Here is a 25,405-nt window from a genome sequence, read left to right as displayed (position 1 = left end):
ATTAGCTACAAAGGATTTGATTAAGAGTAGGCTTATTGTGATGGGTGTATGTGTTATAAAATTTGCATGTCCTTTATTTCAAGTGATTAATTATGTAAAACATGAAGTGTAAGGTAAATCTTGTTTGAAATATGTACTTAAGGCTAAGTTTGGATTTTCAAGATTTTTCTTTAAAAAATTCAAATAATTAAAAAATTCAAATAGTAAACATTCAAATGCTTGATATACAATGTATAGTTACGTTTTCAGCAACAGCTCAAATCAAAGATCAATCAATTTTAGCTGACAAAAGTGATGACTTTACAAAAATTACATACAGGGATGCTTATTTATTAAATATGTGCTCTGATAAAAATTCTGCAAGTCAACATTTCAACAGAATATTTCTTTTCTCTGGCATGGAGACCCAATTTTTTTTTCTGAAGGCCACAGTTTTTCAGCTTGATACGATCTAATGAAACCCAGCTTTTTCTCTCTGTCTCTAATAAAAACTATATCCATTCCATATATAGTGATATATTATGTTCAGTACAAGATCTGAAAGGACAAAATGTACACCATCAAAAAGTCAATGAACCAAATTGGTTTATGTAGCTGCTCCAAACCAATTTTACTAGAAAACTTCAGACCATATTGTATGGTGATTTTTTTCTGGTTTGTGATTTCTATCCTTTGGTTTTATTACATTTTCCATTTTGGCTTCTCTTTTTACATCCTCACAAAGATATTTAGATGGACTTTCATGACTTTAATAATAGGTGTAAAGAACAGGGTTTGAATTAATTTTTCTTTAGTTCTGAAAGAACCTTTTGTTTCCCCATCCATTGTATTATCATAACTGGTTAAATTTCCTAGGCCCCTTCATTCTTTCACTAAGATATAAGTAAGATGCTTCTGTCACTCCAATCATCAACGCATTGGCTTTATGCAATAATAATCTTAATGGTTCCAAGCAAAGGAATGTCCAATAATAAAAGTATCCTGGGGCCTTTTCATTCCATTTCTCAGTATAAAAAAATCAAGGGGAACACTGCTATAGTTACTGATGGTTTAGGGAATATGTTGGTTACAGGATCATTTTGATATTTGAAACATACTGTTATAATTTAAGAGTTAGTGAGATTCTGGAGCCCAGACTTAAGGAGTCTCCCTTTGTTCTGATTGCAGCTAATGGGGAAAGTAGTAGGCTACTTTTACATTCAAAATATGTGCCTCCTTTGGGACTAAACCAGATTTTAAATGTATTTCATGATAATCTGCATACCAAGTAAAACATCCAATGATGGATAATTCAATGGCTCCATTGTCTAGGAGAAACCGAGCTGTAAACAGAATGAGAACCATTTCTGTAAGGGCATAACTTTGGCCATTGCAGGCAGGGAGTGGTCCAAAATGCAATCTACCTTCCAGTAATAAATAAGGCCAGTACCTCTAGACACAATAGTACACCAAAGGATAAGAGCCAGTGTGTTGTGCTGTCATACATCATAAGGGATCCAGTAATATGGAAATGACTACGGCAATATCCTGGGCCCATTCTCATGTAAAGATATCATGATTTCATTTCTGGCTGCTCTGTTATTCGTAGTTACCAGCCTCGAGAATGTCTCATCTGTCCGTGAATTTGCATTTTTTCCAAATCGAATCCTTGCTAGTTATTATTCATATGGGAATTAAAATTTTGATCTTTTTTTTAGATGTCAGACAACTGAACTGTATATTCAATGAAAATTACAGGTTCCATTAAAAACCCATACATCATTAAGATGACAGTGGCCATACAGTCAGTTAAACCACTTACCAAAGCCAAAGAAGAAGCTGGATAAAATTGTTTTCCTGTAACTCTAGGGCTCCCCAAAAGTGCTGTACATGTTCAGTTTTATGCAGCTCTGTGGGGTGAAGCCCCATTACCTCTGTTAAAAAGAGAAACTGAGGCACATTAAAATTTTTAAGACTTTATTTAGACAAACATCAATTCCAATTGGGCAGTGTCAAACCGGGAGTGGTTAGGAACACTCTGTTGACAGGAGGGAGGGGAGAGGCATTTATAGAGCAGACATAAAGTGAAGACATTATTTGATTGGCTGTAGCTTAAGTGGTTGCCTCGTTTGGGAAAGCCTGGTTAGCTGTTTGTATTGATGGTTCTTAAATTTCACTTTGTGGGATATAAGAGTGCATTTAGAGGAACTGACTCTGGCTCAGGTTCTCGTTTGCTGACCTAGGCTCCCAAGACATCAGCGCCTCCTCGGTCCCACGGCCCCCTTGTTTAATTAACAATCTCACTAGCAGTATTTTCTCTGATGCCAGGGTGGTTTCAGAGAAAACTGAGTGGCGTCCACCCATTTCTGTCAATAGAAATAATGGTGCTGGAGACTCCTGTAATTAAAGTGTGTGGGAAGTCGGGCTGCCTAACAGAAGGTGAATTTTCAGATGCCAAATGGCCTCTTGGTGTCTAAAATACACTCATTTCAAACATCTACCATGATTGGCATGATTGATCAGTTTTAGTTTGGTATTTAAATAAATTTAGTGATCACCATCAGCCATTTTATCACATCTCTATTACTAAATTGCTTCTTTTGATGTGTCTATTCACTCTGTTATATTTTTTGGCAGTTTCCCAGGAGAGAATCACTAGTACTCTATTCCCTGGGTTTTTTTGCATATAGGAAAATATACGTATTTATTTTTTGCTTTATACTTGAAAAACTACTTGGAATACAATTCTTGAAACACATCTTCGTCAGACCTTGGCAGGGAGCACTCCACCTTCTTCTGCATTGATGTGGTGAAGCCTGAGGTCATCTTGAGTTTTCCTTCTCCATGGCTCCTTTTTTGCTGTAAATATAACTTTTTATTCATCCTAAAAATACAGTAAATTTGTCCTGACATGTGCTTAGGTTAATCATTCTGCATTATTTTATTCTCGCATACTCTGTGCCCTTTCTGTACATAAGTCCACTCTTTTTTCCTTTCAGAAAAGTTTTATTCTATTCTATTTGGGATTTTTTCCCCCTGTTCTTTTTGTTTTCTTCAGAATCAGCCAAGGTTGGTGACATCACTTTTGTCTGTCTTCCATACACATCATCTTCTTTATAATTACTTTGTAATGACTGTTCTTTACCATTTCATCCTCTGTGATTTAGGTAAGCCTAGCCTCTCCCATGCCGTTTGTTTTGTTCCCACTCTTTTTTTCTATTTTCATTGCTTTAATGACTTTCATCACTATAATGTTTTTCTCTTTTATTTTGTCCCAAATACACTAGTTCACTTTAAGGCCCCTGTTGTCTTACAGATTCTTTTATGAACTTTCAGACTTTCTTTAGAGATAGCATGTTGCTTGTGATTTCTTGGAGGCTAGGTTGATATGCTTATCTAATGTCTCCCTCCATTTTCTGAGTCATTTCTCTGATGACTCATCCTTTGCTTGTGTTATTTTATCCCTTTATCTGGTAGTATGTAGGCAAGGGTTTCTTTCTTGTCCTTACTCATATAGAATGGGACAAAATAATTATTTGCTGAAGAAATGTTTTCAGAAGGGTGAAGACATGAGTTGGTGTAGTCCGCAGATTTAATTCTGACTTTTTTAATGCTCTCTAAAAATCTTTTCCTTTTTCTCTGTTTCTTGCCTTCATCTTTGGTACTCAGAGTTTGGCATGGCTCACGGCAAAGCGCTTTTGTGCTTTCCATTGCTATGTAGCTGCTGCAGGGTGATACATAACACTGCTCACTCCACTGGGTACAGCAATTACATAGTAAGCTACAAAACACAACTTTTTATTTACATTTAATTTTTACCTGCACAACAAGAAATTGCACTTTCTACTGTTTAATTAGTACATTCATACTGCCTTTCTCAATTGGTCGGAGTGTCAGATGGTCATGCAGCCTACATGGTATTCAAGGTCTTCGGAGCACGTTTCCTAATGACATGGCAAAGCCGGAGTCACGACAGCGGCCTGCGAGGCCCTTCATCATCCCTCCCCATGGCCCTCTGGTCTTGCTTCCTGCTCCTCCAGCTGCAGCCGTGCTGCCCTTCTGTGTTTGAGAAACATGCACAACACCCCTCTCACTGAGGCGTCTTCTGTTCCTTCCTTTCTCAGCTGTTCACAAGGTTCACTCTTTAATCTCTTTCAGATCTTTACTTAAGTGTTATTTTCTCAGGGAAGTCTTCCCTGACTTCGTTTTACAAAGCTGCTACACACCATCTCTCACTCGTGCCCACACCACAAGGCATACCTTTCCTTTCTCATTCTCCTGGTTGTATCTTTCTTCATAGACTTAAGTTCTTTTAACACATTATACATTGTATTTTTTATTTTCTAATGATCTGATTCTGCCCAGTAGAATTCATGATGTTTCAGTGTGTCTAAATATGTTTTGGGATCTAACGGTCACCCAAGAAATACTTCTGAATATTCATTGATTAATTTTCAGCATATTGTTGTATATCACTGTTCATGAGTGCTAATGAATTGAATTCACATATTCTATTTAAACTAAATTCACTTATACCAAGTAGACTTAGATCTCTTCAAAACTACTAAAGTTAAAGATAATGCTAATGTTGGAAAGATAAAAATCATGGTTAAAATTTCTCTTATCTCAAGAGTAACATTTTTACTGGCCTTATTATAAGGGAATATCAGCAATAAATCAATTAAATCTGATAAAATGATAACAGCCCATATTATCCAGATGACTAATTGAAACAGAACTTATACATAGTATCTTTAACAGAATATCATGACCTGTACTGTCCATTGAGTTTTCATTGTAAAGAGAACATGTAGGAAGTGCTGGTAAGAAAGATAGACACATGGTGGGGAAAATTAACAAGCATTGACTTGCACTGTTATGCAGATTTTGGTAGCAGATCATCAGCAGGACTTGTAAATGTGCTTTCTGTACAAAATCCTGATGACAACAATAGTACTATAATAATAATAACAGCAGCAGCAACAATCAGCACGGCTATGTGTGGGACAAAGTAGTGACATTTTACATGCATCCCTGTTGTACATGCATTCCTATTGTAAAGAGGAGGAAATTAAAATGAAGGGAAGTGAAAGCACTTATTCAAATTCACGTGCTTAGCAAATAGTAAAGGCAAAACTTAAGCTCTGGGAATTCTGTTTACAAAGCCGGTACTTTTAAACACTTGAATTTTACGAAATTAATAGTAGTGAAGACTAGATTCATCCATATTAATATACATGTATTCATAGATGGCAGTACTCAATAAATTATTAAATGAAGAAAATAAATTATTTAAAAGGTGATTTTCTGATGGCAGACATGTCCTTCTAATAGTTAAGTATATCTAAAATGAGCAGACATTTTACTAGTGTTTTTTATGTCTAGTCAGGGCGACAAAAATGTAGTCTGCGTTCTTCATCTGTTGTTGGCAAACACATTCTATGAAAGGCCTTTTGGTCAAATGTTACTAGATCAGTCCTGCAAAATACTTTATCAGCCACTGCACACATCTATATAACTATCATCATATTTGCAAATTTTTGTTAAATGTGCTCCAAATAATTGCCAACATTTCTTCTCAGAATGATTTATTGGTTTTCTGTTTCTGTTTTCAGTATCTTGATTTGAAGAAAAAGCTCATGACAAGATACCAGTATCTACTGCCAAGTGCTGGATTTTAAAAATGTGTTTTAACCTGGAGAAACAAGCTCCTTAGGACTTCTCACGCCCTCACGGTGTCACTTACAAGGTATGTCCACGTACCCTCTTTCCCAACTCATCTCTTAGAGCTTCCCGCTCGTCCTTGTATCACGCAATATCAAATGATTTTATTCCACCTGTGTCATACTATTATATTTCGCTGTGGATTTTTATATTTTTCTCCCATAAATGCCTTTACAACCAATTCTAAGAGGCAAATTCCTTTTTCTACACAGATATCTTACTCCTACAACCAGAAGTATAGCCTGCCCCCGTACTGCCTTGAAAATCTATACATATTTCTATCATTACAATCATTATATTATTAAACTTTTTGAGAACAGGAGTAACATCTGACCGCTTTGCTTCCCTAGTGTCTAACATAATACTTGAGAAGGACTAGGCACTTGATAAATATTTATTAAATTAAAATTCAATTTCTATAGCCTTATAATTTTTTATAGTGAAATCTTCCTCTTTCAGGACATTTATATTGGAGGAAAACTTTGTCACTGTGGAGTTGGACAAGCCGTTACTGATAAATTAATATGTGTTTTTACTTTATCACAGTCCAATTTTTGGTAATTGGATTTTGAAAATAACAAATACAAGCAAAGCAGAAAAATAATTTTATTTTTAATATTCTTTTTCATGCCTCTATGGGCAAAACAATAAGATTGAGTCATAGCTTTCAATAATGTTTTCATTAGGAAAAATAACAATTTTATTGGGATTTATAATGACCTGTAACAATGCAACTGAATTAGATTTATTATAGTTCATTGCTACATTTTTCTAGCAACATTTATGTTCATTTTGAAAGCAAAAATGCAATTTTGGTAAAGGAAAATGCTAGTGTGATATGTCAACCTCCTTTTAAATTCTATAGAACATTTAGTCACAAAATGAAAATATCAGAAGCATTAGTCAATCAACTGAGGTAAAACTAAAAGCGCTAGTATTTTTCTCATGAGTAAATGACTACAGACACATTGTTTCTCGTGTGATGCTGTTAATCAGAATCCAATTTTACAAGAAACAATTGCTCAGTAATTATCAAGGTTATCTACCTAATGAGTGGGTTTGATTATTTTGACCAGTTTAACTCACTTCGAGTTTAATTTCCATCCAAAGTAGTTTACTGGACATTAAAGTGAATTCAGAGACGAGTAAGGCACATTTCTAATCCTCAATGTGACTATAATATAAGAGCACAAGAAAATTCAAAAGCACGTGTTAGTAAAAAAAAAATTTTAGAAATATGGAGTAAGGTTAGGAATTATTAAAACTAAAAATATAAGTAAGTGTTGAGGTTAAAGGATACTAATACTATAAAATATACAGTATCAATAATGTTATAAATTATATAGTATTGTATATTAATGTAAAATATATTTATAAAGTATATTCATCATCTAGTAAACAATTAAAATTCAAACACATTATTCATTTCATCTATAAATATTCGAATAGGCTGCATTAATTCATTAGTAACTGTATTCACTTAGTTTTTATGATCATAGGTGATAAAGATTTTTACTACTTCAGTATCCTTTTGACTTGTGGTTATCCTATTTTTCAAGTATGTTAACCCATTGCTATATCTATTTGCTTTAGACTTGTAATCATATAGGCTCAAAGACATCCTAAAAAGAATGAAAAAAAGTCTGTATTTTCTTGCTTCCCTCTCCCACATTTTGTGATTTTGATGTCCTCCTTTACATCTTTGTGTTTCTTCTTTTGCTGTTCATTCTAGTTATCACATATCCAATTGTAGTTTTCTCTTCTCTGTAGATTCCTGCTTTTCTATTTGGAGAAGACCTTTTAATATTTCTTTCTGGATAGGTTTAATATTGCTGTATTCTTTTAGTTTTTGCTTGTCTGAGAAATTCTTTATCTCTCCTCCTATTCTAAATGATAGTCTTGCTGGGTAGAGCATCTGAGGTTGCAGGTTTTTCTCTTTCAGGAGTTTGAATGTATCTTGCTACTCCCTTCTGGCCTGCAGTGCTTCTGCAGAGAAATCAGATGATAGCCTTATAGGGGTTCCCTTGTAACTTTTTGTTTTTCTTTTGCTGCCTTTAGAATCTTTTCTTTATCTTTACATTTGGTCATCTTAATTATAAAATGTCACAGTGCAGGTCTGTTTGTGTTCATCTTGTTTAGGACCCTCTGTGCTTCCTGTACTTGGATATCTGTTTCCTTCTTTAGGTTTGGGATGTTTTCAGTCATAATTTCTTTAAATATGTTTTAGATTCCCCATTTCTCTTTCTTCTCCTTCTGGGACGCCTAATATGTGTATATTATCCTGTAGGTCCTTTATATTACTCTCTTTTGTTAAAATTTGTTTTTCTTTCTGCTGTTCTGATGGAGTTATTTCCATTATTCTATCATCTAAATCACTTATTTGTTCTTCTGCATTATTTAATCTGCTATTAATTGCCTTTAGCTCAGCTTTTATCTTAGCAACTGAGTTTTCTGATTTTACTGGCTCCTCTTTACAGTTTCTATTTCTTTTTTACAGTATTCTTCATTTCTGTTAATAACCTCTCTTATTCCCATCAGCACTTACATCGTCTCCTCTTTGAACTCAAGTTCTGGTAGACTGTCAAGGTTTATTTCATTGTTCATTCTTTCAGGGGACTTCTCTTACTCTTTTAATTGGGAGCAGTTCCTCAGCTTCTTCATTTTTCTTATTTCTCAGACTTTATGAATTTAGGAGTAACAGTTACCTACTGTGGTCTTTAGGGGTGGTTTTTACGTGGGAGCGTTCCTGTGTGTGTCTAGTATTTTTGTTGTGAGGGCTGTTTTTAGTACAGATGGCTGCCACCTTTTTCCTCCATGTGTGCTGGCTGTTAGTCTCTTGATTGGGAGTGTTGTGGTGACCAAAGCCTGCACCGGACATTGAGCAGGGCCTCCTCCTTGTTCTGTGTTTGTCACAGCCCTGTCCGGGGCCAGATCTGCTCCCCTGGTGTTAGAGTAGACGTTTCCAGGTCTGTTTGCAAGCTGTGGTACGTGGTAGGCAGGACTGCAGTACTTTTACTGGGAGAAGAGCCACTGAGTATTCCTCCATAGCAGATGTCCACCAGAAAATGCGTTCTGTGGTATTGCCTATCACTAATTGTGTGGGCTTACAAAGTACACTTTTTTGATGCTGCCTTGTCTCCACCTCAGCTGTGGTAATGCTGACAGGCTCTGGTGTCCCTTAGGCTCTGTGTTCACAAAGTCGCGAGTGCAGATCCATTGATGTCAGGCATCAGGACCTGGTGTAGTGCGTGTGTAGTCGCACACCTGGATCCACCGTGGACTACAGAGTCAACCCAGACCCCAGTCCTGCCTCTGCATATGCACACCAGCTGTTACCACCAGATCTGCCCCTGCCAGGCACCAATATTCTGCTTCGATGTCCCAGAGGCACTGAGCTTACAAAGGCACCAGCAGAGTAAATCTGCCACAGCTGCCAGGGGCTCAACTCAAATTTCTATCCCACCTGCAAATTTGTGTGACCCCTGGGAATGAGTTCAGGTTTCAGCCCTGCCTCTGTTTGGGAGCTGCCCACTAGCTACTGTGCCCCTTCAGAGCAAGTGGAGAAGACTGCTATGTCTGGACCCCACCCATTCCTTCCCAAGAATGTGTTAACAATGGGGCAGCCAAGTAATGCCCTGTAGGCTGGCAGAGAAGGCTGCTATGGCCGGGCAACATTACACCCATCCCTCCGTGAGAACACCTTAACAATGGTGAGGTGAGCAATGCCCTCTGGGCTAGGGGAGAAGGCTGCTATGGCTGGCTGCATTGCGACCCTCACCAGCTTGAGTATCAGCAGTGGAGTTTTCTATGGTAGACCCAGGCTCTTTCGCACATATTCCCAGCCTCAGCCTGCACCACACTCCAGCCCCCTGTGGCTGCGTCTAAGTGGTCAACCCCAATCCTCTCTCTGAAGCCTGAGCTCCAGCACCTAGTCCCGGCTCACATCTCAGTCTAGGGATCGCACAGACCTCTGTGCTGGTTTCTCTGCATTCGGCCTGCCAAGTGGCTGCTGCTCTCTCCTCCAGGCGTAAAGCTCCCCTTCTTTCCCAGCTGGACAGGGGGCTTCCCAGGTGAGGGTGTTTTTCCTCATTTGCTGCTTCTCCCCAGGGGGCAGGTCCTGCCCTGAATTCCTTTTTCTTTTTCTTTTTCTCTCCTACTGAGTTTTGGTAAGATTCTCCTTATAGTTCTAATTGTACAAGATCTTCTGCCAAAGTTTGGTAGGTATCCTGTGAGAATAATTCCACATGCAGATTATTTCTGATGTATTCATGGGAGAGGGTGAGCTCTGCATCCTTCTATTCTGCCATCTTGAAGCTCCCCAATTTCTTAAAGTGTTTCATGACTCTACTACCATATGTGATCCTAGATGGTAAGACTGACAACATTATTAAAAACAGTTACATATCTAATTTGATGCTTAACTTGAAAATTACAATTGCTGAAAAAAAATAATGATTTGCCAGATATTATTTAGATCCAGGATAAATAATCCATTTGAGGTTTTATTTTTGCTTTATTTTTGTTTTAGTGCATTTATTTAGCAAAAACTATGAAATAAGTAATACTAATGGTCACATATGCCACAAATCCTGAAGGTAGGATGCAAATGACTAAAATACGTCAAATTTTCTTTTAAAGGAATCCTAAGCATATTAGATAGAGGTAGCCTCAAACATCTGTAGTTTTTAGCTGCCTTATTAAATTTCAACAAGAAGAAAGTTCCAATTATAGGCAAGATGGTGAACTAACATGAATAAGTCTTTTGTTCTAAGCACCTATAAGTACTGTATAAAATATAACAACAATAAAACAACCATAAAATGCATCACTCATCTCACCAATGATAAGAAAGGGAATCTCCACTTGCCACAAACAAACAAAAAACCCCTAAAAATCAAAGTGGTTACCATTTAAACAAATATGTGCATTTTTCTGGTAGTCACTGACCACAGTAGCCCAAGATCCTCTGTTTTAGTGCTTACCTGAAAGCAAGAGATCAAGCTATTGGTCTGCATAAAGGCAGAACTGCCAAGATCAGTGCACTTGGTGCAAGTGTGATTGCTAAATGTTCTGCCAAAGGCTAGGGCAGGTGGCAAGGAAGCTCTGGCTGCAGAAAGTACAGTCTCCTGGAAAATAAAAACTTTGACCTATACTTTTTATAGGTTTGAGGGTTAAATTTATTTTCTCTAATTGGTTTAAGAAACCTTAAGCTAAGAAAGTAACATAAAATTTATTTATGAACTGTAGACATCACAAAGGTCAAGCAGACTTCAAACTGAGTGAACTTGCCATGTCTAGCTGGGGCTCAGTACCTCCTTAACAGAAAAGCTCCATTAACAGCAAGGTCAAACATAGACACACACAGAAACAATTCACAACGAGTAAAACTCATGAGTAAAAGCAAACCAGAAGATCAATGTAACAAGCAATTCAGATAATAAAATAACAAAATGAAAGACAGTGTTTTAAGTGATTAAATAAAGAAGAAATTTGGAGAAGCAACAGATAATAGTAAAATAATCTAAGAAAACATGTGAAAATGTAGTAAGGGGACTTAGAACAAACTCACAATAAATGTGTTGAAGTACACACAAGTGAAAAGAGAATATATAAATTGGAACAACATTAGATGAAATAATAGAGAATGCATTTCAGAGAAGGAAAAATATGTAAAAGATTTAAGATTGGTTGGAAACCAATAGAGAATAGAATGGGAGGGTCCAGTAGAGATTTAAAAGGAAATTCTGGGTGCAAAGTATGTTAGAAATGGTGGAGAAGCAAGAGTCAAAGGAAAAATTTGGCTGAAAAATTTCTAGAAGTGATGAAAATGCAAATCCTCAGATTCAAAAACATTAAAAGTTTCTAGCAGAGTAAAATTTTAGACACTCAGAGTAAAAATATACAACATCAAAATAAAAAAAATCTTGAAAGCAGTTAGAAAATACAGAATTTTTGTGAAAGAGCAACATTTATAAGGAAAGAAGAATTCTTAATATCAACAATACAGGTTAAAGTTCAGATAATAGTATAATTAAAAGAAGAAAAAATTACAATGTTAAGACATGAGGGAGAATTTAGACTTAACATTCTAAAGGCTTTTTGCTGTTATTAGTGAAGAGAAAGAGATACCGGTTATCTTAAAATTATATTATTATTATTACTTTTTATTTTAGGCATGTTAAATATTTGGAGTAGTCCCTCAAAGAATAAAGGTAGGAAACAATATTTTCAAATAGGTAAAGCCAAGAAAGATAAGTGAAAATTTAACAATATAAGAAAGAGAAGGAAAAACTACGCTCATAGAAAATGTATAATTAAAAAATCACACCAAGACTTACAAATTAATCCATATACATCAGCAATCATCACACACACGGAAGTAAACTTAGTAAAGAACTAAGTTTAATTCATCATGTAAAAGACAAAAGATTTTAAGAAAAAACAGGTATATGTACTTTAAAAGAGATATACCTGAAGCAAAATAAAACAGAAAGGTAGAAAGTAAAGAGATGAAAAAGAAATATCTTTAAAAGCTAATCCAAAGAAAAACAATAGTGTATGAAACAGAATTTAAAGCAAAAATAAATTCTCAGGATAAAAATGTAGCTGAATAACAAAAAAAGACAAATACATTGATGATTCTATCATTTATCATACAATATGCCATGAAATGTATACTCTCAAACTATACAAAGCAAAATATGACAGAATTATGATAAGAAATGGACAAATCCACTTCAATTGAAGATAAAAAATACATGTTTCTCAGTGACAGATGAAGCAGACCACAGGAACAGTCAAAATAAAAAATTACAAACTCCAACTTTCTAATGGACACAATAAAACATCTCGCACAATAGAGTACACCCTTTCCAAGAACACTAGAAACATTAACAAAAAGTTGCTAATGTAGTAAACCAAAACGGGAGGCTCAAAGATGCAAATTAATATTATAGAGAGGACATTCTGTGACCCCAATGCAATGGCAAAAATATTATATCCAAGCCCTTTAATTTAGAAATATCAAAACTTGTTTTTATATAACTAACTGGCAGTGGACATTAAGTTAAAATTTAATTGAAGTAAAATAAATAATTAGAAGTGAAGGAAAGTGGCAATATTATACATTACTATAGAGGAGACTAAATGAAACTTTGAGAAAAAGCTATATTGTCACAGCATATTTACATATTAGAAGGTTAAAAAAATACGTATATATAAAGAACGGTTTAAGCATTCAACTCCCACAATCAGAAAAAAAAAAGGCAAATAATAAAAGTAAAGTGATGAATATAAGAAAAATAAGAGTTAGAACATATAAAATAGAAAACAAAGAAATCAAAGACAGTATTGTCCAGATGATAATCTGCAAACTTAGGAAGAGTAATAGTCTATAATGTTGGCTACGTAAATTAAAAAAACCTTAGAAAATTAACAATGGGTTTAAAAGGAAGAGTATAACTACAGATGGTGTGGGAAGAAATCATATAGACAACTTGATGCCCTTTGTAGTAAAAAGTTAAGCAAACGTTTATTAGAAAAATGCACCTTAAAACATTTTTTTAAAATATAGTTGACTTCTGAATATAAAAGATAGCAAATTGGTAAGTAAAAATCTAACTACAAAGACATAGTTGTTTTTAGATGAATTCTATCAAACCTTCAAGAAACACACTGAATAGTATATTTGATGAATACAGATATATGTTACAAAGTATACAGACATTAATGGCATTAATATGCTTTGCTGTCAATATCTCTGAGAAGGAAAGAAGTACAAAGAGAGTAAAATTTTAACTCTATCTTAATGTTTTATTTCTTAAAGAGACATCTGCAAAATATGAAAATGTTAATATTTCTTTAATCTTTGTGTTGGGTGTATGATTATATGCTTTGTTTTTCTGTAATTTTGTGTATTTTATTTAAATGGTAAATGTTTAAAAATAGAAGGCGTAAGTGAACAGAGCGTGACTTATATGTCAACAAAGTGCTTGGGAGAATGTTGAGCAAGGCAAGGTAGTATAGTCTCCAAGGCTGAAAGCACTCATTTTTCCCCTTACATGGCTGACGAGCAGCTTAAACAAAAATACATTTTGCTAAGACCCATAGAGTAGTAATAGACCCAATACACAGAGAAAATGTGGCTCAGAGAAGGGTAACTAATCTGCCCAGTTTCATACAATGGGTAATTGGTAGGAGAGGGGCTTGAACCCACATCAGTTTAACCCCAAAATGTGTGTCCTTTTCACTACAGCTTAGTAATTACCTAATGATGATAGTAGCCATTATAACACCACTAGGCACTGAATTAAGTCCTTTTACATGTAGTATCTCAATTAATTCTCGAAAGAATTGTTAGTTTTATTCTCCAATTTACCCATGACGAGTTTGAGGTTCAGAGAAATCAAATAGAGCACCAGTGTGTGCCCCAGAACCACAAATAGAGCCAAGTTTGACCATAGCTAAGGCTTGTGATATTAAACACTCGATTGACTCTCTCCTAAAGTGACTTAGAATCTATTTTTTGGTGGGACAGAGCCAGATTTAATTTATCTGCCCTATATAAGGTACATCTACAAGAAGTCCTCTTGGAGCTTTCCACTGACAAGGGGGAAAAGTCTGCCTCTCTCCTTACTCCGCAAGACCCCACAGCCAAGACCTCCTGTGCGTGGAAATGCTGTGCTTGCCCCTGACAAAGCAGGGCGTTTCATGTGAAGCCACTTAACCTTTCTCTGACTGCCCTTTACCTCAGGCTCTACCACCTGACCCTGATTTACAGCTGGCAGAAACAGAGGCAGCTTTAAGTGGTGTTATGTTTTATTTCTTCACACAGATCTGTCTTGGTGTCAAGTGGAATGAACGTCGGATCCTGCTCCATCTGCAGACTCAAGGCGCTCAGGCTCTCTGGACACCAGTTTCCTCATCACTACCATGGACGTGAGTAGAGCCATTTCAGGCATATGAGGAGTCCACGGGAAACTGCAAATGATCATTCTAATGTTAGTTACTGTAATTTTAGAGGACAAAGATTTATTTGTATCTACTAATCTCCCTACAAGGAGAACTACAGTTTCTCCTCTGCCCCCTCCCCCACCCAGTGAAATTCTTATTTTTAAATAAAAGGGGGAGGGCAGAACTGATCAGTTCAGCACTTCAGTACTTGTCATTTCCATATTCTATTTTACTAACCATCAGAAAATAAATTTCAAATTTTTAGTCTTTAGAGATACTGAATGAGAATGAGGCTGCACAACTGAAGAACAAGTTAGAAGCCACAGATGGAAAATAGTTACCTAGAAAAAAGTGGTTGACACCATGAAACAGAGAGGGTTGGGAGGAGAGAAGAGAGGAAAGAAGGGAGGGGAGAAGGGGAGCAGAGGGCAGGCTAGTGGAGAAAATCAGGAAAGGAATATAACCTTGGGTAGCCCATATCATTAATCATGTTGTTTTAGAAGGTGAAAGAATTTAAGAAGGTGGCAGAATTGAAGCAATCGGAAAGTTAAGAGAGTAAAAAGGGAATAATTGTATCAGTAATGTATATCAGTCTATCAACAGTTACCATTTGTTGAGGGTCTCATATGCACTGTGCTGCTTGCTGCATAGATTTAATTCATCATGAAAAGCTCCAAGTCCGGTTAATCAGAGATCAGTGGATTGGTACTGATTTATTCAGTTATGGATAGAGCAGTAGGGTCACATATTAATAAACCTCGCCCTGTGGGTGTGCTGAGACATCACAGGGGAGAGAATATGTGCTTTAAAGAGAGAAACAGTGAGGTATCAAAACAAAGAAATGGAGCAAATTTTTTTTTTAATTTAGGTCAAGTTTTATGGTAATTATATGGTTGATGTAGGTGAAATATAATCACAGATTCTACAGTTGTTTTCTAAGTGTTCATAAAGGAGCACTGACATAACTGTTACATGAATTTGTGGGTAATGGTGATCTATTATTAACTGTCCTGGTGACCCTCACAGATTAATCAACTCCAAACCTCAACATCCATTTGATATCTCCCATCTCTTTCTTTCTCCCTCTTTAACTCTCTCTTCCTCCATCCCCTGCCCTCTTGCTGACTTACATTCAGGAGTAGCTCTAAATAGCTATTGTCAACAGCATATTAAAACAAACAACTTTTAAACCAGATCCAGTAGAATAGATATTTTCATAAGCAGACAGGCACTTACCATGCTAATTTTCCTCTCCCAATTCTTATTAATCAGATGACCAGAAGATCATCCCTTTGAACTGTATTTCCCTTCCCCAAGTGGCTTCAGGCTATTAAACCTTCTCACAATAGAAGTTGTCTCAAAAAAAAAAAAAAAAAAAAAAAAAGAGCTAAATCTGTATTGAATATGGTAGCACTTAAACCTTTTGTTGCTCTGACCATTGGCTAGGGTGGATAATGTGAACAAAGATCCAACACCAGTGGATGATGAAATCTTTAAATTCCCATGAAATAATGTAATTTAAAACTTGAGGAAACAGAAATTCTTGATTGGCTTTATTATATATGCCCTACAATTCCTTAACTAGAACCCCAACCAAGAAAACGAAGGGCAGAAGTCAGTTTCTTCTGCTTTCAAGTAAAAAACCACACACACAAGTAACCAAACTCAGGTTCAGCTGCTCACCACTCAAAAGGCAATACTCAAGAGGCAGGTGGTGGTAGGAAGTTAAGTTGCTTTCATCAAAAAACCCTGCAATCTGGGGAGAAGGCGGACTTACACCCCAAAGCCAACTAGCAAGATTCTGCTCAGCTATGACAGCTTTTAAAGGGAAAAGAGGGGAAGCAATCTCAGTTAATCATTGAGGCAGAAGGTTAGGTTCTGCACCATTGTCCGTTGTGTGCAGGCTGGCTGACTCCTCACGATCTGTCTTCAAGTGTTATCTCATCTGTGTGGTCTGTCTGCAGGATTGCTCAGGGGGCTGCTGGGGGTAGAGAGCTAGTCAGCATTTAACTACTTAATTCTTCATTCCTACTACTTTTGCTCTAGGAAAAGAACCAACAGGTTAGGCACAGAACTGTGAATGCAAAGATTAAGCAAAAAAGGAGAGCTAATCCCAGTGCTTAGAGCAGAGCTGAGCTTTCTTCCTTGGGCACGATGGCTGGGATCACAACCCCCGAGAACGTTTATGAAGCAAAAAGAGCCCATGCACATGCTTTTATACCATTAGCTCCTTGTAAAACTCCAATCACTGAAAGCAAGGTTCCCAGGCAAGGGAACCAAGTACTGCCCTCAGGCTTGTCTCAACACTAGCATTTAGGATTTAAAAGAGTCTAACAGGGAAAAAAGTGAAGGACGGAAAATGAATTGTATACCTGTAAAGATAAGGAACGAGTCCATACCCATACCTCTTCAAGCTTTGATTCATTCTCTTCATTGTGATCATTAATTCCTTTGAGAACTCAAAGCCCTATGTTTATGGTGCCTTAAATTATTCTTGCGTTTGGCCAATAAAGATTTGTAATTCTGATCTGTAAAGCTGAAAAGTACTGATGGGATGGAGCTGAAAGAGGGCAAATGTGTCCCCTCCTTCGGATTCTTAACTAGATCTTATGCAATTAAAGAGGATATGACTTTCTAACAGACTTTTAAATAAATGATTAATCTACAATTTCTCTGAACCATTCCCACTCTTCTAAGAACCTTATGCTATTATGTCATGGTTGCTAAAACTTTCAACTCTAGGTACATTTCCACTTCTCAGAATTCAGTATCTCTCCTTGTCAGCCAGCTAGATATGCTAAATGAACTATAAAGGTTAAAGATGGTTTTGTAATTTTTTCTCCTTTGGGCTGAGAGAAGAAGAAGTGAAACAGATAGAATTATGATCCCTCTCAGTTAATTTCTTTTCTCTATTTTAACAGTTGCCTGTGACGATCTTCCAGTGCTTCTGACAAACTGTGAAAGAAGTGGGATTTGGTGTCAAAGTATTAACTGCCAGAAGAACCTCTGAGAGCCGGAGTCCGTCAGGTAGAGGTTGTTTACAGTTGCTGGGTCTCATGAGGGTTCTCTTTGTCTTATGGCCACAGTGCAATGAAAGGCTATGGGTTCCAGCCCAAAGCACCATGTTTGGTAATGTGACAGGCTGGAGGCAGTCTGAAATTCAAAAGCTGAGCCTGAGGCCAGTCCCTTTTCAATGAAGGTTTCTGCATTTTCAAAGAAGTAATATAAATGCGAGCATATGTGGAAGTTGGGATAATGCAGATGTGTTTGTGTCTGTACATGTGTGTTGGTCCAAGCAATTGAGAGTGAAGTGAGGAAAGACAGCAGCTGTAACACAAGAAATACAAGTTGACACTTTGGAAAATTTGAACTAGGGAATATAGAAGCAGCTTCAGATGTTTAGTAGTTTTGAGTTAGAAAGCAGAAGTGGCTTCCTTGCTGTCCTCCAGGAGATTTTGATGGGTGACAGAGAGAACAGAGGCTCCGGGCACAGTACTGAGATCGAGATCCATGACACTGGTTGTTGCAAGTCTAGCAAAACACTGTAAGCATCTTTCCATGTGCCTATTGGCCATTTGTAGGTCTTCATTAGAGAATTGCTTGTGTAGATCTGCCCATTTTTGGATTGGGTTGTTTGGGGTTTTTTTTCTTATTAAGTTGTATGAGCTGTTTGTATAGTCTGGAAATTAAGCCCTGGTCAGTTGCATCATTTGCAAATATTTTCTTCCTGTCCATAGGCTGTCTTTTTGTTTTGCTAATGGTTTCCTTTTGCTGTGCAAAAGCTTATAAACTTAATGAGGTCCGAGTTTTGCTTTTATTTCTATTGCTTGGGTGGGTAGATTGACCTAGGAGAACATTCCTGAGATTTATGTCAGATAGTGTTTTGCCTATGTTTTCTTCTAAGAGGTTTATAGTGTCTTGTCTTACGTGTAAGTCTTTAAGCCATTTTGAGTTTATTATTTTGTATGAATGTTGTGTCAATTTCTAGTGTACAGCACATGCTTTAGTCATATAGGAACATACATATATTTGTTTTCATATTTTTTAACCATAAGTTACTACAAGATATTGAATATAGTTCCCTGTGCTATACAGTATAAACTTGTTTATCTATTTTATATATAGTAGTTAGTATCTGCAAATCTCAAACTCCCAATTTATCCCTTCCCCTTCTGGTAACCATAAGTTTGTTTTCTATGTCTCTGAGTCTGTTTCTGATTTGTAAATAAGTTTGTCCTTTTTTTTAGATTCTACATATGAATGATATTATATGGTATTTTTCTTTCTCTTTCTGGCTTACTTCACTTAGAATGACACTCTCCAGGTCCATCCATGTTGCTGCAAATGGCATTATTTGATTCTTTTTTATGGCTGAGTAGTACTCCATTGTAGAAATATACCACATCTTCTTTATCCAGTCATCTGTTGATGGACATTTAGGTTGCTTCCATGTCCTGGCTATTGTAAATAGTGCTTCTATGAACATTGGGGTATATGTACCTTTTCAAGTTAGAGTTCTCTCTGGATTTATGCCCAGGAGTGGGATTGCTAGATCATAAGGTAAGTCTATTTCTAGTCTTTTGAAGAATCTCCATACTGTTTTCCATAATGGCTGCACCAAACTGCATTCCCACCAGCAGTGTAGGAGGGTTTCCTTTTCTCCACAGCCTCTCCAGCATTTATTGTTTATAGACTTTTGAATGATGATCATTCTGACTGGTGTGAGGTGGTACCTCATTATAGTTTTGATTTGTAACTAACTATATACTTTAATAAAAGTATATTTAGAAAAATAAAAAACACTAGAAGCATTGAACGCTGTTAAATTGAGACTCAAAAATCAAATGAAATGAATTATCGTTGATAGGATTTCAATGCAAACTCCACAGTCAGTACTAGAGTAACTGCTCTGGAGTAACACAAGAATGAGAATCTAAGGAAGTATAGTCAGGGAAGGAAAGAGAAGTTCAGAAGAGCAGTGGCTGTGAGCCTGTAGAAAACACGGCTTCCCATTCACAGCCTCTCCAACCTTAGTGCTGTCCCAGGCTGCATGCTGAAGGAAACTTTAAAAAATCTTGTGACAATTGATGTTCGTTTATTCTTTCATATGTCAACCTCAAAAACTATATTAGGCCACAATGAAGCAAAATCAGGATGAATTTTTTCTCATTCTCTCTTCTCAGAATTTTATTGAATATCCATAGAATTGTAGGTGGATATGATTTTTCTAAGCTTTCTCAAGAAGAAGGTTGGGCACAGGCAGGTATTCAAGGCGACACCAAAGAAAATATGTAGGCTGTCCAGAGTCTGTAATGTGTATATAAAGATACAGATACACATGTAGTGATATATATATAAAACTAATTTATTTTTCAGTGAATTGTAAATGATTTACATGTTGTGTCAGTTTCTGGGGTACAGCATAGTGATTCAGCTGTACATATATATTCCTTTTCATGTTCTTTATCATTATAGATTATTACAGAGATGTATCATTTTATACCTAAACTCTAATTTGCCTAATCTTATTACCTATGGTCAAGAATTAGAGTTCCATTTAGAGAAATGTTTCCTTCTTTGAAAGGCAACATACCATAAGTCATAGGTTGAAAATCGCAAGGTTTTAGACAAAAGACATTGGCTCTACCACCATTTCCTGGCTTTATGACTTTGGATAAACCATTTCAATTTTGTTTGCTCTTAATGGAGCATCAGAGTGCCTGTAAGATTTAAACAAAGTAATGTAGAGGCAATTTTAATGAGTGATAGAGCCAGTATTGAAGAATACTCACTACAGTAAAAATTAATATTAAATGCATATTACTTAAATTGTTCTCATTTTATAGTGCAGTATTAAATTAAGCAGTAACTAAGGAATATATAGTTTGTATTTAAAAATTCATATATAAGGAAATATTTATAAAAATTCATATATAAGGAAATATTTACCTAAAAAATCTTATTAAATCCATCTGTCAGGGATCTTAATTATTAGGATCCAGGAATGAATTTATTATGTGGATATTGGTTTCCCCAGAATCACTGAGTGGTTCTCTAACCATGATCAGAGTGGTGGTTCTACCCAGCCAAGCACTGTGATGCTTCATCCAGTATCTCTGTCACCTACCAAGTCTCAAACTCAGGAATACCTGGAGCATAAAAGGCGGCTTCAGTGATGACAAGCAAAATTAATAACTTCTTAATACACATAAGAGAGAGTATTTGCCACAATGTAGACCGTGTTTCTCATTTTTTAAAGATCCAATTCTTATTTGTGTCCTAGTTATAATTTGTGATTGATAATCTATACTAAAATATTTTTTAAAATTGTCTAGTTCCATATAATTGCTTATAATTTAAGCACAGCTTTCTCATTTATTAATAACTACTGAGGTTAGCTCTCTTCAATAGGCTGTGCAAGATGATGGTTGTATAAATTTACATTTGAACCTAGGAACCATGATGCGTTGCAGCCTCATTGACTATTTCAGTGTTTCTCTTAGATGTTGTCGTAATATATCTCTCTGGGTGCACTCATCAAATTCTGGAATAATAGGATCCTAAAATGATTCTGATGCAGTTGAGCATTCTCTAGTCTGTGTTTGAATGGACTCCTGCAATAGAGGAAGAATTTTTATTTATTTATTAGGTTGAAGCTGTAAATATATTCTTCATTGAGTGAAGAAATGCAAATTCTTCTTGCTTCTGTGTAATACCACCAAATTCATGTAAGTCATAAAGATCTGTATCTCATGCTAAAGTGGGAAGAATTTAGTGGTATTACACAGAAACCAGAAGAATTTACATTTATCAAATTTATGGCATTAAACTTATATTTGTGTATACATTTTTAAGGTGCTTTTCTTTGTCCTCTCTTTCAATATGAAGGTGGTGAGGGTTCAAAGGTTCCAAAAAACATTTTCATGTGGAATCTTAATGTTTCTATATTTTAATACCTGTTTTTATTGCCTCATGGAAGTAAAAAGCTACTATAGGAAAGAATAGCAAGAATTCAGTTACAGATCTATTCTGTTTAATGAAATTCTCTAGCTTGTCACTGTTTTCAAAGCATTTGTTCAGCATATCCTTTTAAAAAGATGACTTTCAAAGTTTAAACTGTGAATTCTTATACCTCTTTGAGTCTCTCAAATCACTAACAGTATGTTAGAAATACCAACTGGAAACAACTTACCTGAAATGTCTGGCACTTCCACCTTACTGACCACGGTTAATAAATACAAAATGTTAGTGGGGATAGAGAAGGTTGGGAGGCTTGCTTATCAGATGAAAAGACTTAGATAATAGAAACTGGGTCCATAAGAAATGAATGAATGTATTTTAAATAAGAACTCCATGTACAACTTCTACCAGTACAGTGAGTCTTAATACTTCAACCCTATGCATACTTGTGATTTAGTGAACCTCTAATGTAATTCTAGGTTCTCATCACAAAGGAGTTGCCAGGAGTATTGTAAAAGTTACCTTGGACTATCTTGTTTCTCAACTATGTGTCTACAACAATATATCCTATAACAAAAACAGAACTTTCTCAATCTTGTCTACGTTATCAAACTCCTAGAAAAACTGCTGGATTATTCAAGTAAAAATGCTTCTACTTTAATCTGTCTTGTTTGTTCTGCTCCTGTCTTGCTATAAGATAAATATTTACACTTTGAAGCCCTTCTATTTCACGGTCTTCCTTTGGTACCACAACAAAAAACGCTCTGTCCATAGGACCAACAGAGGAGAAAGCAATAGAAAAAGGGGGTATTACCATACTGACAATGAACAAAAAGGCTTTATTAGGAGAAGGGAAAATAAACATTTGGTTTTGAATTGGATAGTGCTAAGAAATTAAATCTCCAACTATTTGGTATTTCATTGTATCGTACACCGTTTTTCTTTCTCCACTTCAACTCAGATTCATAGGGCACAGAGCTGGAAAGAAAATAGAAATCCGTGACTGTGGAGTTAATGCTCAGCAGATGTGGAGGTTTCACACTCTCCCTGGGAAGATGAGTAGAACAACTGTGTAAAGAATTTGAAACGACTCCAGCAAACAACTCCTTAGGCTGAATCTTTGCCAGAGTTAAATCTACCAAACCACAAAGTTTTGATCCTATAGAAGATAGTGTGTGGCTGTAATATTTGGTCTTCATCCATGGTTTCCTGGCTCATAGCTACCAAACCCTTGGAATTTCCTGAATGATAAGAGCATCTTTTAGTTTAATATTTTTGTCTTCAATTCCCAAAACTGCTCCAGAGCCATAAAGGTGAATAGGTGTTTTCCAAAAGTCACTTCATTACATAAATCCAGTTGTGGTAGAAAGTGGCTTATTATAAATAACAAAACACCCAAAATATTCTCCTCATGTGCCTAACATCCTTAAGATTAATCCATTATTATATTTTGATAATTAAATGCATCTCTTTCAGTAATATAGTGAATAGGCAGAAAATTAGTAAGTATATAGCTAACCTAAAGAACATTATCAACATGATTTAATTGAAATATGTAGAATACTCTACCCAACAACAGTAGAATGTAGAGTTTTCTCAAGTTTACCTGGTGCATTCAAGATAGAACAGAAATCATACAAAGTATTTTCTCAGACCACAACTGAATTAAATTAGAAATCAGTATGAGACGGTCAGCAATAAATTCCCAAATATCTAAATAATAGATCAAAAATTAAATGGAATGAATGAAATGCTAAAGCATCTGTATTTGTTTGATGCAGTGATAGCAGTACTTAGAAGACAGAAAATCAGTAAGCTAAGATATGTGTTTAATACTATAATTTTCTATGTTTCCACCTTAGGAAACAATAGGAAAAAAATCAATAAAGTCAAAAGCAGATTCTCTGAGAACAATAAAATAAACCTTAGCCATGTTAACTAAGAAAAAAATAGCAAAGACACAAACCAATATTAGAAATGAAAGTTGTATGAACATTAAATGGATAGTAAAGGAACAATATGAACAATTCTAGGCCTTCCAATGTGATAACTAGATGAAATGCACCAATTCTTTGAATGACATAAATTACCAAATCACATACAAGGAGAAATAGATAATCTGGTGCTTTCCTTTTCATTTCTTTATTTGCTAATGGACCTGCTTATATTGTTTCAATGGTAGATCAACATTGGTAAGTCATGTCAATGAGATGTACCCTTGATAGAATGTGATAAAATGGAACTTTACTTCTCTCTGGTCTTTATCCTAAAAATTCATAAACTCGGTCTAATCCTGAGATAATCATCAAACAGTAAGAAGACGGACATTGACTGGACAACTAACTAGTACTTCTCAAAACTGTGAAGGTCATCAAAAAAAGTTTGAAAAATTGTACAGCCAAGTGTATTGTTGAGACATGACAAATAAATGCAATGTGATGTCTTGAATGGGGTCCTGGAACAGAAAAATGACACTAAGTCAAAAATAAGAATGGCTAATAAGACATGCACTTTAGGTAATGTATCAATACTGGTTCACTAAGCAAAAGAAATGTAGCATACTCGTGTGAGTTACTAATAATAGGTGAAACTGACATAAAATATATGAAAATTATTAACATCTTGATTTTTCCAAACATCTAAAATTACTACAAAGTTAATTTTTTCAAAAATAAGAAAATGTCTCAATATAAATTCCTACCTTAAGAAAATTGAAAATGTAGTACAAAATAAAGTCTAAGCAGAGGGAAGATATTAATAAAAGAACAGAAATAAATTTAAAACATGACAAGAATAGAAAAAAATAAATGAAACCAAAGTTGTTTTCTTCCCCCCAAAATCAATAAAATGATTAAAACTCTAGTAAGACTGAGAAGACACAAATCATCAATATCAGGAATGAAAGAGTATATCAGTACACATCCTGTATCCATTAAAAGTATAACAAGGGACTATTAAAAAAAAAACTTTAAGCAACTCATCAGTAACAAATTAATTCTTCAAAATCCTTATGCTACCAAACTCAACCAAGACAAAATACATAATGTGAATAGTAATTACCATTACCATTATTGAATTCTTAACTAAAATGTTCCCAGATAGCATATTATCAGGCTCAGATGGGGTTCACTGGAGAATTCCACCAAATATTTAAAGAAGACTTAGTACCAATTTTTAACAACTTATCCAGAAAATAGAACAGGAGGGAACACTACCAAATTTGTTTTATGTCACCAGTTCTACTGTGAAGCCAAACCATACCAAAAATAAATGAACACCAAAAATCTATAAGCCAACATCTGTCATAAACTTTGAGACAAAAATCCTCAAAATATTAGCAAATAAAATTCAATGATATATGAAAACAAACACCATACCAAGTGGGATTTAGTCCACATATGCAAAACTAGTTTAACATTCAACAACCATACCATTAAATATTACTCAGCAATAAAAGGAACAAGCTATTGATTCACAAAGCAATTTGGATGGATTTCAAAGGATATATGCTTAGTGAAAAAAAATCCAAAATGTGGCATTTTCATTTATATAACATTTAAAATATTATAGAAATGGAGAGATTAATAGTTGTCATGGTATAGGAGTCAAGGGGCAGGAGGAAAGAGGGTTGTGATTATATTAGGGCAACACAAGGGCTCCCTGTTAGTATCTTGACTATGGTGGTGGATCCATGTACCTATACATGATGAAACTGCATAGAAGCAATTTCCCAATGAAGACATACAGCCAATAGGCACATGAAAAAATGCACATCAAAACTGCAACGAGC

At 35.6% G+C, this 25,405-nt stretch overlaps 1 protein-coding gene across 13 annotated transcripts in view; it reads right to left on the bottom strand.

The window, feature by feature from the left end:
- Positions 1-25,405, bottom strand: part of LOC106730093 (endogenous retrovirus group PABLB member 1 Env polyprotein-like) — a 637,472-nt gene that overhangs the window by 45,293 nt on the left and 566,774 nt on the right. For 2 of the 13 annotated variants that reach the window (XM_032478175.1, XM_032478154.1), the window contains one exon: positions 13,495-14,682. The exons of 4 other annotated variants lie outside the window; for them this stretch is intronic. In XM_032478175.1, coding sequence (XP_032334066.1) covers positions 14,630-14,682 — 53 coding nt within the window. In that variant the 3' untranslated portion in view covers positions 13,495-14,629. Of the gene's footprint in view, positions 1-13,494; positions 14,683-20,637; positions 21,270-22,354; positions 22,594-25,405 lie in introns of those variants that run through there. 7 more of the 13 variants (XR_004319394.1, XR_004319430.1, XM_032478147.1 and 4 more) reach the window with 5 other exon arrangements.

This window comes from Camelus ferus, chromosome 1 (genome assembly GCF_009834535.1).
Source record: "Camelus ferus isolate YT-003-E chromosome 1, BCGSAC_Cfer_1.0, whole genome shotgun sequence".
Taxonomy (NCBI): Eukaryota; Metazoa; Chordata; class Mammalia; order Artiodactyla; family Camelidae; genus Camelus; species Camelus ferus.
The sequence above is the reverse complement of the archived record's forward strand: the minus strand, read 5'-3'. Positions and strand labels throughout refer to the sequence as shown.